Here is a 12,933-nt window from a genome sequence, read left to right as displayed (position 1 = left end):
CTTAGCCAGCAGGATGCAGTTATATTTTTGTTATCCTAATTGCACATTACAAATAAAATAATGTTTATTTCTGTTCATTAAAATATTGTGTAAATAGACTCCATATAAACTTAATTGTGTTAAAGCAACAATGTCACAAGGGACAGACAATTTTATATCTTAAATAACGCTCATTAATAAAATCCGTTGTTCGTTCACGATATTACTTCTAATTAATTTCTTAGAATTCTTGAGAAGGTAATATGCTACCAGCTCATACGTCTGCTGCAATGTGGGAGCAAGACGGCGCATTACAGGCCGTAGAGCGCCATCTCTCTTCTGCCCTTGAAATATACTTATGTATGATGTTCGTCCAAGGTGTAGCTATAGTTTGATAATTACGTGAATAAAGTTTGCGACAAGGCTCCATCTTTATCTACGTGAGATAAATTAAATTATCTCGATGAAGTCAAACAATAAGAGTTAAGAGATAGCTTAAGAACTTCAAAATGTAATCTACATTTTGTAGGTAGTCCACTAATACGATTATTTTCACTCGAAAGTATACCTAAATATATTGTAAATTGACCACTACCACCAAAACATTTTGGTGGTGGTTTATCTAATGAAACTAATAAGATTTGTCCTAATTATCCGATCTTGTAGACTACATAATTGGCATATTTTAATTGGATTTGTCATAAACAAGATAAAGTGTATGAAGGATAGTAAACCAAAAAGTATTTAAGAAAATCAAAAGATTATAATTCAAACTCGTTGCTTATTTTGTAAGTGAAGTCTAGACCTTATTAAATCGTACGTCCTGCAAGTGCTTACAAAGTTTAAACGAAATATAAAATATACACCTCACTTTCCTTTACCAAAAAGGTCCCATGTTTTGCTGAAATTTTTCTCTTAACACTTGTCTTTTTGCTAAACCCGACTTCAAGTTGGGTGGAGAGCAGTATGTAATTTTCTTTAAATAAAACATTTCTTATGGTAACATTTCTAAGTATGCCGGTTTTATGAACATACGTAAAACAGCGAAAAAGTTCAGAATAACAAGTTTTATCTTAATCATTTTATCTATTTAATATAAAGATATTTTTTTTTACACCTCGCCACAGATAGACCTATAAAAAAAAATCAAAAGATCATTTAAAACGAATCGAAAATCACAAATTCAAATTTGCAATTCCGCACGAAAAAAAAAATCGAAAGCTTTTTTAAGAAAGCGCTCATTTGAATATTCTTGATTCAGAAGTTAGGCAGACGTGTTAACGAATCACCGACTCACCGGTTGCGTTTAAAATTGGCGCTGAATATTTTTGTCGCTCGATTGAAAATTCGTTTCAATCTAACGAACGAACGTCACCACAGTCAACAAGAAATTAAATTTGTCGGCTAAATTTTAGCGTTGATTTTTCTGGAAGCATTTGGTTTTATTGCTTACTTATCGGCTCGTGAGGATTAAAAGCGCGAACGTTTATATCGATAAAGTTATGATTTTCTAAATAACGTATAAACCGCGATGAAACGAGTTTTGATAGTTTGAACAGATTTGCTTTTTATGGGCTAAAGTGGAAACTATACTTGTAAGTTTTCTTGGTGTTTTGATATAATATATTATAGTAACTAGTTAAAAAAGTTTCAGCCTTAGGACTACCTATTGACTTGTAACTTTAATAATTCTTTACCTGGTGGGCGCGGTGGTCTCTTGAAGTAATGTGGTTGCGTTTGTTGAAGAGAGATGTCCAGATCGCTGCCCCACTTCCACAACCAAAATAATATCACTTTATGGCGTGGTGGTAGACCCTCAGGTTTTATTTTGAATTCGAACCATCAAGTAAGCTTACAGTGAGACATTAAAAGTGAGTTCATAGGCACACACCTACAAATTTCTTTACGGCAATCATGTCAGGGAACGAAGTTACCCCAAACTTGGTGTATTTATGGATGAAATTATGCCAACGTGTTCCTGACCACAAAATGGTGTCGTGTAGTAATTTTCTTATTACACATAAGGCCGGCTGGACATAAAATCGCATGAAACTGGAGTAGGATCTCCTTACCTCTGTATATTACGTAGGTACACACCGAGGGAACAGCTTAGTTACACGTGCCACCGATACGTGTACGGAAAGCGATACAGTGGCGTTTGACAAGTGTTCATAGGTAGAGGGTCAGTGGGCTCCACGATAAACATCATTTACGATGTTGAAATTGCCTCAGATATCTGCTTTCTCGGCGAAATGCTATAAGGTCAATATCGTACCCAAGATATTCGCCTCGAGCGGTTTTATGGCAAAGAACCCCGATATTGCATCCAGGGAATATTAGTGCCTACTAGCCTTGATCCGGCAACTGCCATCTTTTACCATCTTTTTCCAATATCCGTTAATATTGGGTGGATGGTAACAACTTTTAGTTTGTTGGAATCACTTTCCTCGATGTTTTCTTGCGGCGTTACGAACTTACCCAAACATTTTGAGATGGCCAATATTCTGAATATTTCGTACATTAGTTCGCGACATCGTTATATGTAATGGCTGGGACGTTTATGTAAATTATATTAATAGTTATTAAATTTCCCCGTGACTTTGGCTTTAAGGAAAATGTGCGAATGTTTTTCTGTTGCATAATGTTATAGGTATGTGTCTCAATGGAGGGCGTTAGTTTTTATTTTATCGCTCGTTCTGTTAGTTTTCTTTGGTGCTAGTAAAAGAGGTTGTCTTTATAGTGCACATTCTCTTTGCTTACTGACATCGTATAGAAGAAATATCTGTCATTAAGAAAGATATTGTGTTTCGTGTTCGTGCAATTGTGTTGATATTTTTTAAACATGTCTATACTTGGCAAAAATTTTTCGAAGTTTAGAATGATTTTACCTAATGTAAGTAGACGTTTAAAAATATTATGGCATTATATGGTAAATTGACACACATAACTGCCTTTGAATGTCCTTAAGACATCCCATTAGGTATAGATTTGTTTGTTCCATTTTTGAGGTGATTTAATATTTTTTACAGGTTGTCCGTGGTAGAGCGGTGTCGACAACACCAAAACTGTCTTCAGAAGATTTGCTCGTACACAGGGACAGTGAGGAAAACAACCCTTGCGTGCCCTTTCAGTTCACTGAAGCTAATATGAAGGTAAAAGTATCGGGCATTGACCCCTTAGTCTTTTAATTCAGTGAACTTAAGGGCGTGTCACACTGCAGCTTGCCGCATGCTTGTTCATTAATCGCATCGCTGAAAACACGCTCGTAAATTGCCAGTGTGGTATCGCCCTAACAGTATTTATGCTATAGTTGTTAACTTTAGGTGCATGTAACCTACTAAGGAGCTAAATGATGCCTTTGCTAGGAAGCTTTTGTTTGTTTAGATGTATATTGGTAAGTAAGTAAGTTTAGTGTTAGTAGTATTCATATTGTCGTCGAACTAGTTTTCTAAATAAAATTATCAGACTTAGAGTAAGATCGTTGACCTTGAGGCGATCGAGCATCATTTGCATCTTTTAGTAAAAGTTAATTTCAGTGTAACCAGATCAGGCAGGAATTATGCAGAACTAAGTCCAGTTACATTGAACTCCAAAAACCTTAGAACGACGTGAGGGAGACATTGCAAACTGTAATGTAACGTCATCTCTTTCCCACATTGTTAATAGTTTTTTGGCTTTAAAAGTTCATGGTAGACGTTTTTAACGTCGAAACCGTTATTTCATGTTTAACAACAAGTATTTTGACTTCGAAAAGAAAAATATGTATTATAATAATGTCTTATTCATACTAATACGCCGCGTAGAAAATCTCATGCCAGAAAATCGGATGTAGGCATTCAGGAGTAACACCCTAAAACCGTATTTCGACTCTTGTCACTCTGTGCATTATTCAGTTTGATATTTATTGAATAATTGCTTGCTCAAGCTTCGATACGGTATTGGAAAATTCCTACTAGGGAAACGTAGTAATTTTCGCCTAACCTGGAAAACCCGGCTAATCCGAGACCAGCTCTAAAAGCCTCGAGATCAACAAGGTAGTTGCTTCGTATGTTTCCATTAAATTGTTCCACTAATAAATCTTTGGTAAATCTACACATACATACGTACATACGCGTATATATAAAAATGCTGTTCGTTAGGCTCGCTATAACTCGAGAACGGCTGAACAGTTTTGGCTATTTTAGTCTTGAAATATTCGTGGCAATCCAGGGAAGGTTAAATGGACAATAAAATATGAAAAATTACAGGCAGAATCAAGTTTTTGTATTTTTGTCTGCACTGTTATTATCGCCTGTTAGGCGGTACACAGTACACAGGGTCAGCTATTTTTGTATAAATAATTAAAATTTTGTTCAACTCTGTAGTAATTATGAACTTGAAATGTAACATGGGCGAATAGAAACAGAAAAACGTGGATCAAAACATCCAACAAAATATTTTACATTGAACTGAAGTGGCCCGGGGGTTATAAAAACGTTGATTGCTGTGCTTGTTTTAAATGTTAGATTTTTATTTATATTTTGCTGTATAGAATTAACAAGTTGATGTTTACGAAAATTAAATAATTTATAAACATATTTACATGGTTAACATTAGGTATAGGTATAAGGCGATTTTTTGTGTCAATAACAAAGTTTCAGAAAGCTTATAGAAACTCGTTTAGCGATCAATACCCAATCGTGGCTCGTGGCTATATTATAATTTAAAATAATGGTTATAAACAAGCCCACAATTTATTGCTAACACAAATTGACACTTAACCCCTACTTCATCACGTGATAAATATGAACCCAATATTTAACGAGGTAATCAAAAATATAATGTTTAATTAACGCACGGAGATTTAAATCATCAATTTGTAATTAAATTATAATGAGCTGTCAGTTTAATGGTGTACTCATTGACATACATGTTGACTAATGATGAGTGGCAATTTGTGAAATTAAGTCTCTTAAGAGAAGATTCGAAGAGGAACGAGTTGGTCGTTTCAATTAGATTAATTATGTTATGTCGCGTTGAGTTTTGTCGTTTGTTTATTGAGTTTTATATCTTCCAATATAAAATATGACTTAGATTGGTTACTAAAGCTAGAAATGCACAAGTTTATCGATCGCAGGTTAAGCTACGCTTGATACGGTCGGTCCCTAGATCGGTGATCATCAATGTCATAATGAGTTTCTACGTGTTTCGGAACGCACGTTAAATTGTCGGTTCAAACGGTTATTAATAAATCTTTGACAGTGGTTACGGCTAGTTAGAAGATTACCAGTCTTAAAGGAGTATCGTGCTACTTAGGTAACTGGTTTGAGGAGGTCAGATGAGATCAGATCAGAGGTCAGGCGCTACTTGTATATCCTGGTACTTAGCTCCATGCGGTTATACTGGAAGCCGAACGATACATAGCTGGAAAGAAGGCTAGTCTGATGATGATCATGATGTATATACTAAAATAGTGTTGAAATTGTTACTTGCTATAGAAATTTCTTTTCCCTTGCTGTGTGATAGCAAATCTGCCTGCGTTTTCGGCGTTAATATTTACCATCTAATTATTCGTAAAAATACGTCGAAGTTTTAGTATCTATCTTCGCAATAACGATTAGAAAATTGCACCAAACTGACCCTTGCATAAAAAGTCTTGAGGAAAAAGATATCTGGAGGAGACACGGTAAAACCCTAGACATTTCCTTTCAACGGCGTTCTAAAGTATAAACTTCTTTATCGATAAAGTATCCAAGTTACATAAAATCTTCTTTTAATTTGTTCTAAATGAAACCATTCCGAACGATACTGCCATACTGGTGCTTGAGTATGAAATGAGCTAAGTTCGAAGTTTTGATAGTCCATTAAACAGTGCAGTTCAAAATCAGGTCCTAGGTTATGGAGGCACCAGCTGCTTCCCTATACACTTCCTATCCATATAACCGAGTCCTCTATTCTTTGAATTAGTTATTAGGTTACAAGGGTTAACTACAGGTATGGTGGCGTTTCTGAATTGACCACTATGTAGATTTGCGTTTTCAGATTCTCACACTAGGGATCCAGGTTTCCCCACGACCTTTTGCCACCGTTTAATTTTTTTACATATAGCCTGGGTTTTGACCGAACTTGCCTTCTTGTGCATAACACGGAGGCCGGCCACCATAACTTTTTTTAAATATTTGAATTTGAATTGAAATCTGTGTCCGGAATAAACCTATATGTATACAGATACACGATCTAAATTTCTAATGAACACTCTAGCCCAGCCATTCATTTGAGTGTTATTTCTGTAATCACAAATAGTAGAGTAAAACTTTTGGTGCAAAGTTGATATTCATTCTTCTAAAACTGTTTCATGAAACTCATTCAAGGTTTTTTTTTGCTATTACGTCTTTTCATTCGCAAATTTTTGTTCCTTTAGAGATTGGTGGCTATAGTCCAGAATTACCCAGAAGGTTCTCAAAGATCTGCCATCAGTGGCGCCATGGACCTAGTTCAGAGGCAGATGGGTTGGATCCCAATATCGGCAATGCATAAAGTCGCTGAGATTCTGAGTATACCCCGAATAAGGGTCTACGAATGGGCTACATTTTATTCTATGTGTAAGAGGTATGTGCACAGCAGACAATTGAAATTAATAATTTTAACGCCTTATTCATAATCTCTGATTAAAAATCTGTCAAGTAAATTAACGGGGACTTACGTGGCGATTGTCAAAAAGGGTCTTAGTATGTTAATATTTTTACTGATTCAGTAAAAAATACGCTTTCTTTTGTCTGCTTCAAAAAGCAGGAGTTTCTAAATTTTTATTTAATGAGTTTTATTCAGCTATTTGTACGAAAGCCTTAGCGTTTCAAGTCTGACTCGCATTTGTCCGGTGTTTGTTCACAGGCGTTACAGAGGCAAGTATCATGTGAAGGTTTGTAAGACTCTTCCATGTATGTTGCGGGGGTCTGATATCATACTTCGTACTGTTGAAGAAGCGACTTGCTGCTGTGTCGGCAGTCTTTCCCCTGACAAGATGTTTGGAGTCGACGTGGTCGAGTGTCAAGGCGCATGCGCTAATGCACCCGTGATTGCCATCGACGATGATTATTATGTAAGTGTATTTACGTTTTGAGACCTTTATTGCTTTTTCAGGTATGTTCGGTATGTTGGTGTCTGTAGCTCGTAAATTGATGGATCGATTTCGATGTGGTTTTTTTCTGGTATTTCATTCGCGATTTTTCTTAGCAATAATTTGTTGAAGCATTTTTAGAGGTTTGAAATAATTTAATTTACTTTTCCAAATTGTATATTATGCTGAGTTATATTAATTTTCTGGTATAACTTTACACGAATCATCCGTCATAGCCAGCTGTTTGAGGCCAAAGCGTTGATAAGGATTTCGTGAACAAAATGTAGGTGAAATGACAGCGCCCTTTTGTGGTTGTCATTGTGTCGGTCCTATGGTTGCTAAGTAACGGCGTCAAAAGTCGGCTTATTATAAAATTGATAAAATATGAAAGAATATATTTTAATTCTTCGTTTATTTAATAGTTAATGTACATACAAAACATTAAAACGAAAATATGTATAATTTGTGCATGATAAGAAATCTTTACCAGCAGATCCAGGATATAAGTGGTTGATTGATGTCAGCATTGGTGTCAGCAGTCAACAATGAATTAAATAATTGCATGTTTAATATTTCTGAATATTTAGAGATTTACTTTTAAATATATTTGATGTCAAATAATCAAATAATTAGTACCTAGTATGTCATAGAGTTGCAGAATATTGCATAATATTTGTTTACTTCTATCCGATGGAGTCTTCTTGAGATTAACTGCGACAAAGTTTCAAAAAGAGAATATACCAAGAGTATTTTCCAACTATTTTTTGTTGACAGGAGGATTTGACAGTCAGCGACGTCTACAACATAATACAAACGATAAAATGTGGCAACATACCGCCTGCTGGACCACAGTGAGTGAAAATACTTTTTCTTAAAATGTAGTGTCAGCAAAATACGGTGCACTCAAAACTAGAAGTGTGAGCTTTTCACAGTTACGTGTAGAAATTGGTATTCGGTATGTTTTGACTGTGTTAGGTGTAATCGGTGTCAAGCTCATTGTGCTACCGAAAAGCTAGTACAGCAGGAACTAAAAAATTAATAAAATTGTATTATACAATGTTGTTTTGAAAATCAAATTGTATTAACCGAATTCTGTTGCTGACCGTATTATACGTATGAAATGGTTTTAAGTTTTCTGAAATTCAATAATATTTGGTTATTAAATTTTGTTATTTAATTATCAATTATTGAGGAGTGTAAAAAAAACCTTTAAGGGTGCTGCCCAAAGGGTGAAATTGGAACCCTATAACTGATTATGTCTGAATGATCTGTCACCAGGCTGTATCTAATGGACCGTGATAGCCAGAAAGTTGACATTTTAGCAGATTATATATTTCGTTTTCAGTTTCGGACCAAAATAGTGGTTGAAGTTAAGCAACGGTTGTTAGGGTCACAAGGGTTTTTGTATTTGATTTGATGAGTTTTAATTTGCCTATTTGAACGGTACAGTTTTATCCACATTTAAGATCGCATTCAATAGATTTTCAACAATCAGAATGCTCTTGTTCCAGAAGTGGCAGATATGCCGCCGAGCCTGCTTGTGGTCAATGTAGCCTGTTAGGCTGCCCTCCAGGCCCAGGGTATTGCATGCAGCCAAGTTTGTATTGTGACAGCAAACCACCTACTTAAGTGACTTTCAAAAATATCTATCACACCGTATACAAGAACTATGCACAGTAAAATGTCACCCTTAAGTGTCATAATGTCATCGCTTTTGCTAAGTGGATGAATAGATGTATATATACCTGAATGATACTTTCAATATTATCCATCAGTGGTAATTAAGAACGGCATGTAGGAAAGCGATGATGATGTGTCGTGTTCTCCTTGTCATCGCCAAGCGGAATATAGAGATAGAGAGATATTTGTCTGTGCATCTTTTTTGTATATGGTTGAGAGAACTATCACATCCATGCGTTAGAGTGATAGCATTGGCGTTATCCATTGTAGAAATGGCACTAGTGCGGACTGCCGATGCAATGTTTATATGTATGTGTAGCTCTGTTGGAGTTGCAATTTTTATATTATTGATTATTTATTAGCGCAGTCCATGTTAAGTGGGACCGTCAGAAAGTGCTAGATTTAGATAGTTTTTTTAAATTATAACTTGAGAACATCTGGTATGGCGCATTTATGACGCGGCGTCTTTCAAGTTGTAACGACTGAAATGGTTTTATATTCGATATTTAATTTAAATTAATTGTGTTCTTTTCAATATATTCGTCCAGACTAGATTAAAGCATTTTATTTCACTGTATTTTGTTTAGTTTGTTTATGTCATTGTGATATTTGCTCTATTTAGTCGTAGCTCCAATCAGTCTAACAGCAGGAAGGCAAACAGTGGTGCGTTCAAAAACTAATTTGTTCGAAGCTTGATTTCATTAAAAATGCAGTTTCCGAATGGTGTCATTAATTTCGTATGACCCAACATACCGAATAACCAAATTGCGGTAAGCAACAGGTTGGGCTATCAGGTTGAATTGGCAGCAGCAGTAGCTGTCACAAGTTATATCAAATTAAAAAAATATGTTCGGCGTTTATCAAAAATAAACATGTACGTTTAAATGAAAAAAAAAAGAGTTCTATGAGGTTCGGTTGCAATTTACTTTTAATGGTGAATTGAAATAAAGAATGGTGATTATCTACAAGCAGAAATTTAACTTTAAATGGTATTTTGCTCGTTATATTGTTCAAAGATACTAGACACTTTACCGTAGAATATACTTAAGTTGGAAACAATATCAATAAAACTCCGAGGTACGGCGATGGAAATTTCAATTTTAAATGTTTTGTGCACATTTTAATATCCTGTCACAAAAACGACAGTATAAAATTCCAATTTTCCAGTGGAGGCGCCCGAGACGTGGGAGACGACGAACGAATGTATAATTAGTTTAGAAAGTCGCCGAAATTACCCAACGAACAATCGCTATGACAAACATTACAAGGGTGTATTACTCTTTTGTGCCCATTAAAACGCGGGTCATCAATTGCGAAACTCGTAAAGCGGGACAAACATTATTGCTTTATTAAACTTGGTAATTGTTACACTGATTGTAATCGATGTTATAATTACAAGTTGTTGGGTGAGCAAGACTTAGATCAAGTGAGGTCAAGAGCAGTAAATCTCAGAGCGGCCGTGATCCGATCTCTTCCCCCGGGATCGCCCGCTCCGTAATTAAGTAGTTGCCTGCAATCACAACCAATATAATCCGCGCCGCAAACTTTAATTACAGGTGAAAACTATCTGTTGCGAAGAACAATGGGAGTGTTTCGAGTGTGGCCGCCTTTGTTTAGAATTGTTTAGCTTGAAGTGGTAAATAATTATAACTTTGTGTTGCCAGCTGCAAGTACAATTGTATGTGTGTACCAAGTTCGTAACAAGATAGTGCTAATCCGGTTAATTGTTGTCTGTTGTTTGCATTAAGTGAGAAAATTTTCGCGTTGTTTAGAAAAATAAACGGGTTTTCTTTTACGGCTTGCGCAGTAAACTTTATTTAATGATTATAGTTTGTATTTACGGGTATTAAATATTTTTATGTTTTGTTATTTTAAAGCATGTTCTAAATAAATATTTTATCGAGTTTTCGGAACTATTCTATGCAAATCCGATTGTTATCATTTTATTATACAAATGTAAATCTCTGTACAAACAAAATTCGTTAGATAGTTATTACGTGAAATGTATAAAAAAAAACGCGAGTTGATTTCAGCTCATTTTAAAGAATGGAACTCCGAGGTAGGCCCATTTCCTATTAATATCCATGGAGTGAGTCTGTACAACAAAGTCATATTTACTCAATTTAAAACCCAATGGGAAAATGTGTGTTACGAGCGAGGTTCAGTATCCATCTTAATTGGACTCGTTTATATGATGATTTTTAACATACGTACTTGGATTAAATTACATTTGTTTATTTTTTGTTTTCCATAGCATTTCATGAACCTAGATATGGCAAACATTGCTAACCTTTATATTATTGGTAAGACCCAAGGACTGCCAAGTCAAAGGTCTAAACTTTGATCCCAACACGCACTGATCTTTAGAATGTATTATGCGTTTTAGAAATAAAAATCACAGCGTCCGTGTTTCAGAAGGCACGTAGAAATGTGGATGCTGCGCCTTATTTCTATCCGGTGGAGTCGGATTACCGTCTCATGGTGCTATGAGAGTAAGGGAATAGTCAGTACGACTGCGCTGCGCACACGTTTGTGCACTGTTTTGACTGCACGGATAACTGAGTGGTTAAGGTCACCACGCCAAACCTACAGAGCGTGATGTAACGGTGAGGGCCGCACAGGTAGGCTGTGCGGACCGTTAACGTTTTAGGGAGAAAGAAAACCAGAGGTAGATCTCCAAAAAGGTCTTTAATAGAACTAGGTCCGGCTAGGTCGCGGGTTTGTGGCACAGGTAATTAAGGTCCTCGCTTTTATATGAGTGAGGGGGTACCGTCCCTGGGGGGTCCACGTAGGGTGCCCGGTGAGCTGGCTGAAGCTGGCTGAAGCTGCACGGAAGCTGGCTGAAGCTGCACGGAAGCTGGCTGAAGATGGCTGAGCGGCCCGGTGAGCGGGCAGAGGCTGGCTGAGCGGCACGGAAGCTGGATGAGCGGCCCGGGAGCTGGCTGAAGCTGCCCCGAAGCTGGGGTCGCTGGCGTGACAACGGCCGCGGCCACCAGTAGGTGCTTAGCCGCCGGCTGGAGAGCGGCACCCGCAGAAGGTAGTGGGACGGCGGTAACCCGTAGGGTGACCCCTGGAAGCGTGCATAGAGGTGCGTAGGTTAGCGGTGCCGAAGATGTTGGCCCGCATGCGATGTGGATGCTCCCCTAGTGGTCCCCAGGGCAGCACAGAGGCAGGGAAAGGGAAAGCTCACACATCGCAGCGGTTTACAAGGCAGATGGGTGCAATGACACGTGCTCAAGGCTGATGCAATAAAGTGCTTACACTATCCAGAGCTCATTTTAGCCTTTAAAGGGGTGGCAGGAGGCTAGTAACAGCTGAAGGCACACTGAGTATTCACTTAACACTATTGAGAACAAGGGCAATGCAGCCCGCATGCATGGGATAACCTAAGACCGCGTGGTCGGCCAAGGCAAGCGAAACAGAACAAGCAGAATGGGATTAAATATGTGAAAATTAATATGAAGTAGGCTATCCCGTACACGGCACACACTTAGTTTAGCAATAAACATAGAAACTCACCCAAGATTGGGGTATAATGAATGTGACGTAGCCTCTCACATCTTGACGTTTAGGCACTAGGGTGGACCACTGCCGCCGCGTCCATGGACAATTAGTAAGTTGGCCATAGACGCGACGTTACAGTACCCCCCCCGCAAAAAAAGGATTTTGCTCAACAAAATCCGCTAGAATCTCACCGCTCGATCACCAACTATATAGGGACTGACCGCTGCCCTCCATTTAAACTACAGCAACATCATGCTTAAATACGCTACTCAGTTTGATTCACAGTGTAAGTGTAAGTATGACGTGTCATAGTGTGACCCGAAGGGTTCCAGTAGAAGAGATACAAGGGCACGAAAAATACCTTAATTAATTTTCAATAACTAGGACAACATGCAACAACCATCAGCTTTCAGCCAATCGATTTTTAAATATTAAGGTTTATTATAGTAGTTAAACATAATTATTATTATGGTAACAATTAGATAAATATAACGTTTAAGGGTAGTTGTCCTAGAGACCTGCTCTGCCAAAAATATATCATCCCTTAAGATCCACAGCATTCGCAAAGACAACGCCAGAAAAATGAATTCTACTAACCACCCACTAGCTACTTATTGATAGATTGAAGATAAAGAAGTAAAATATATAAGTTATGTTTGTGATTAGGGCTTATT

General features: G+C 37.3%; 1 protein-coding gene across 1 annotated transcript; it reads left to right on the top strand.

Annotated features, from left to right (window-relative positions):
• Positions 1-2,645: 2,645 nt before the first annotated feature.
• On the top strand, positions 2,646-9,309 carry LOC113496875 (NADH dehydrogenase [ubiquinone] flavoprotein 2, mitochondrial-like). Its single transcript, XM_026876249.1, has 6 exons — positions 2,646-2,872; positions 3,009-3,131; positions 6,380-6,567; positions 6,850-7,057; positions 7,850-7,926; positions 8,587-9,309. The coding sequence occupies exons 1-6, from the start codon at positions 2,822-2,824 to the stop codon at positions 8,702-8,704; spliced, it is 765 nt and encodes a 254-aa protein (XP_026732050.1). The 5' UTR covers positions 2,646-2,821; the 3' UTR covers positions 8,705-9,309.
• Positions 9,310-12,933: the final 3,624 nt, after the last annotated feature.

This window comes from Trichoplusia ni, chromosome 8 (assembly GCF_003590095.1).
Source record: "Trichoplusia ni isolate ovarian cell line Hi5 chromosome 8, tn1, whole genome shotgun sequence".
NCBI lineage: Eukaryota > Metazoa > Arthropoda > Insecta > Lepidoptera > Noctuidae > Trichoplusia > Trichoplusia ni.
Note: the sequence above shows the minus strand (reverse complement) of the source record. Positions and strands in the feature narration are given on the sequence as shown.

Bases quoted from the DNA above. Each gene is read 5' to 3' on its own strand.
- LOC113496875 (XM_026876249.1), top strand. From the start codon at position 2,822: ATGTCTATACTTGGCAAAAATTTTTCGAAGTTTAGAATGATTTTACCT. The intron at 6,568-6,849 runs GTATGTGCACAG...GTTTGTTCACAG, and splicing joins TTTTATTCTATGTGTAAGAG to GCGTTACAGAGGCAAGTATC. The intron at 7,058-7,849 runs GTAAGTGTATTT...TTTTGTTGACAG, and splicing joins CCATCGACGATGATTATTAT to GAGGATTTGACAGTCAGCGA.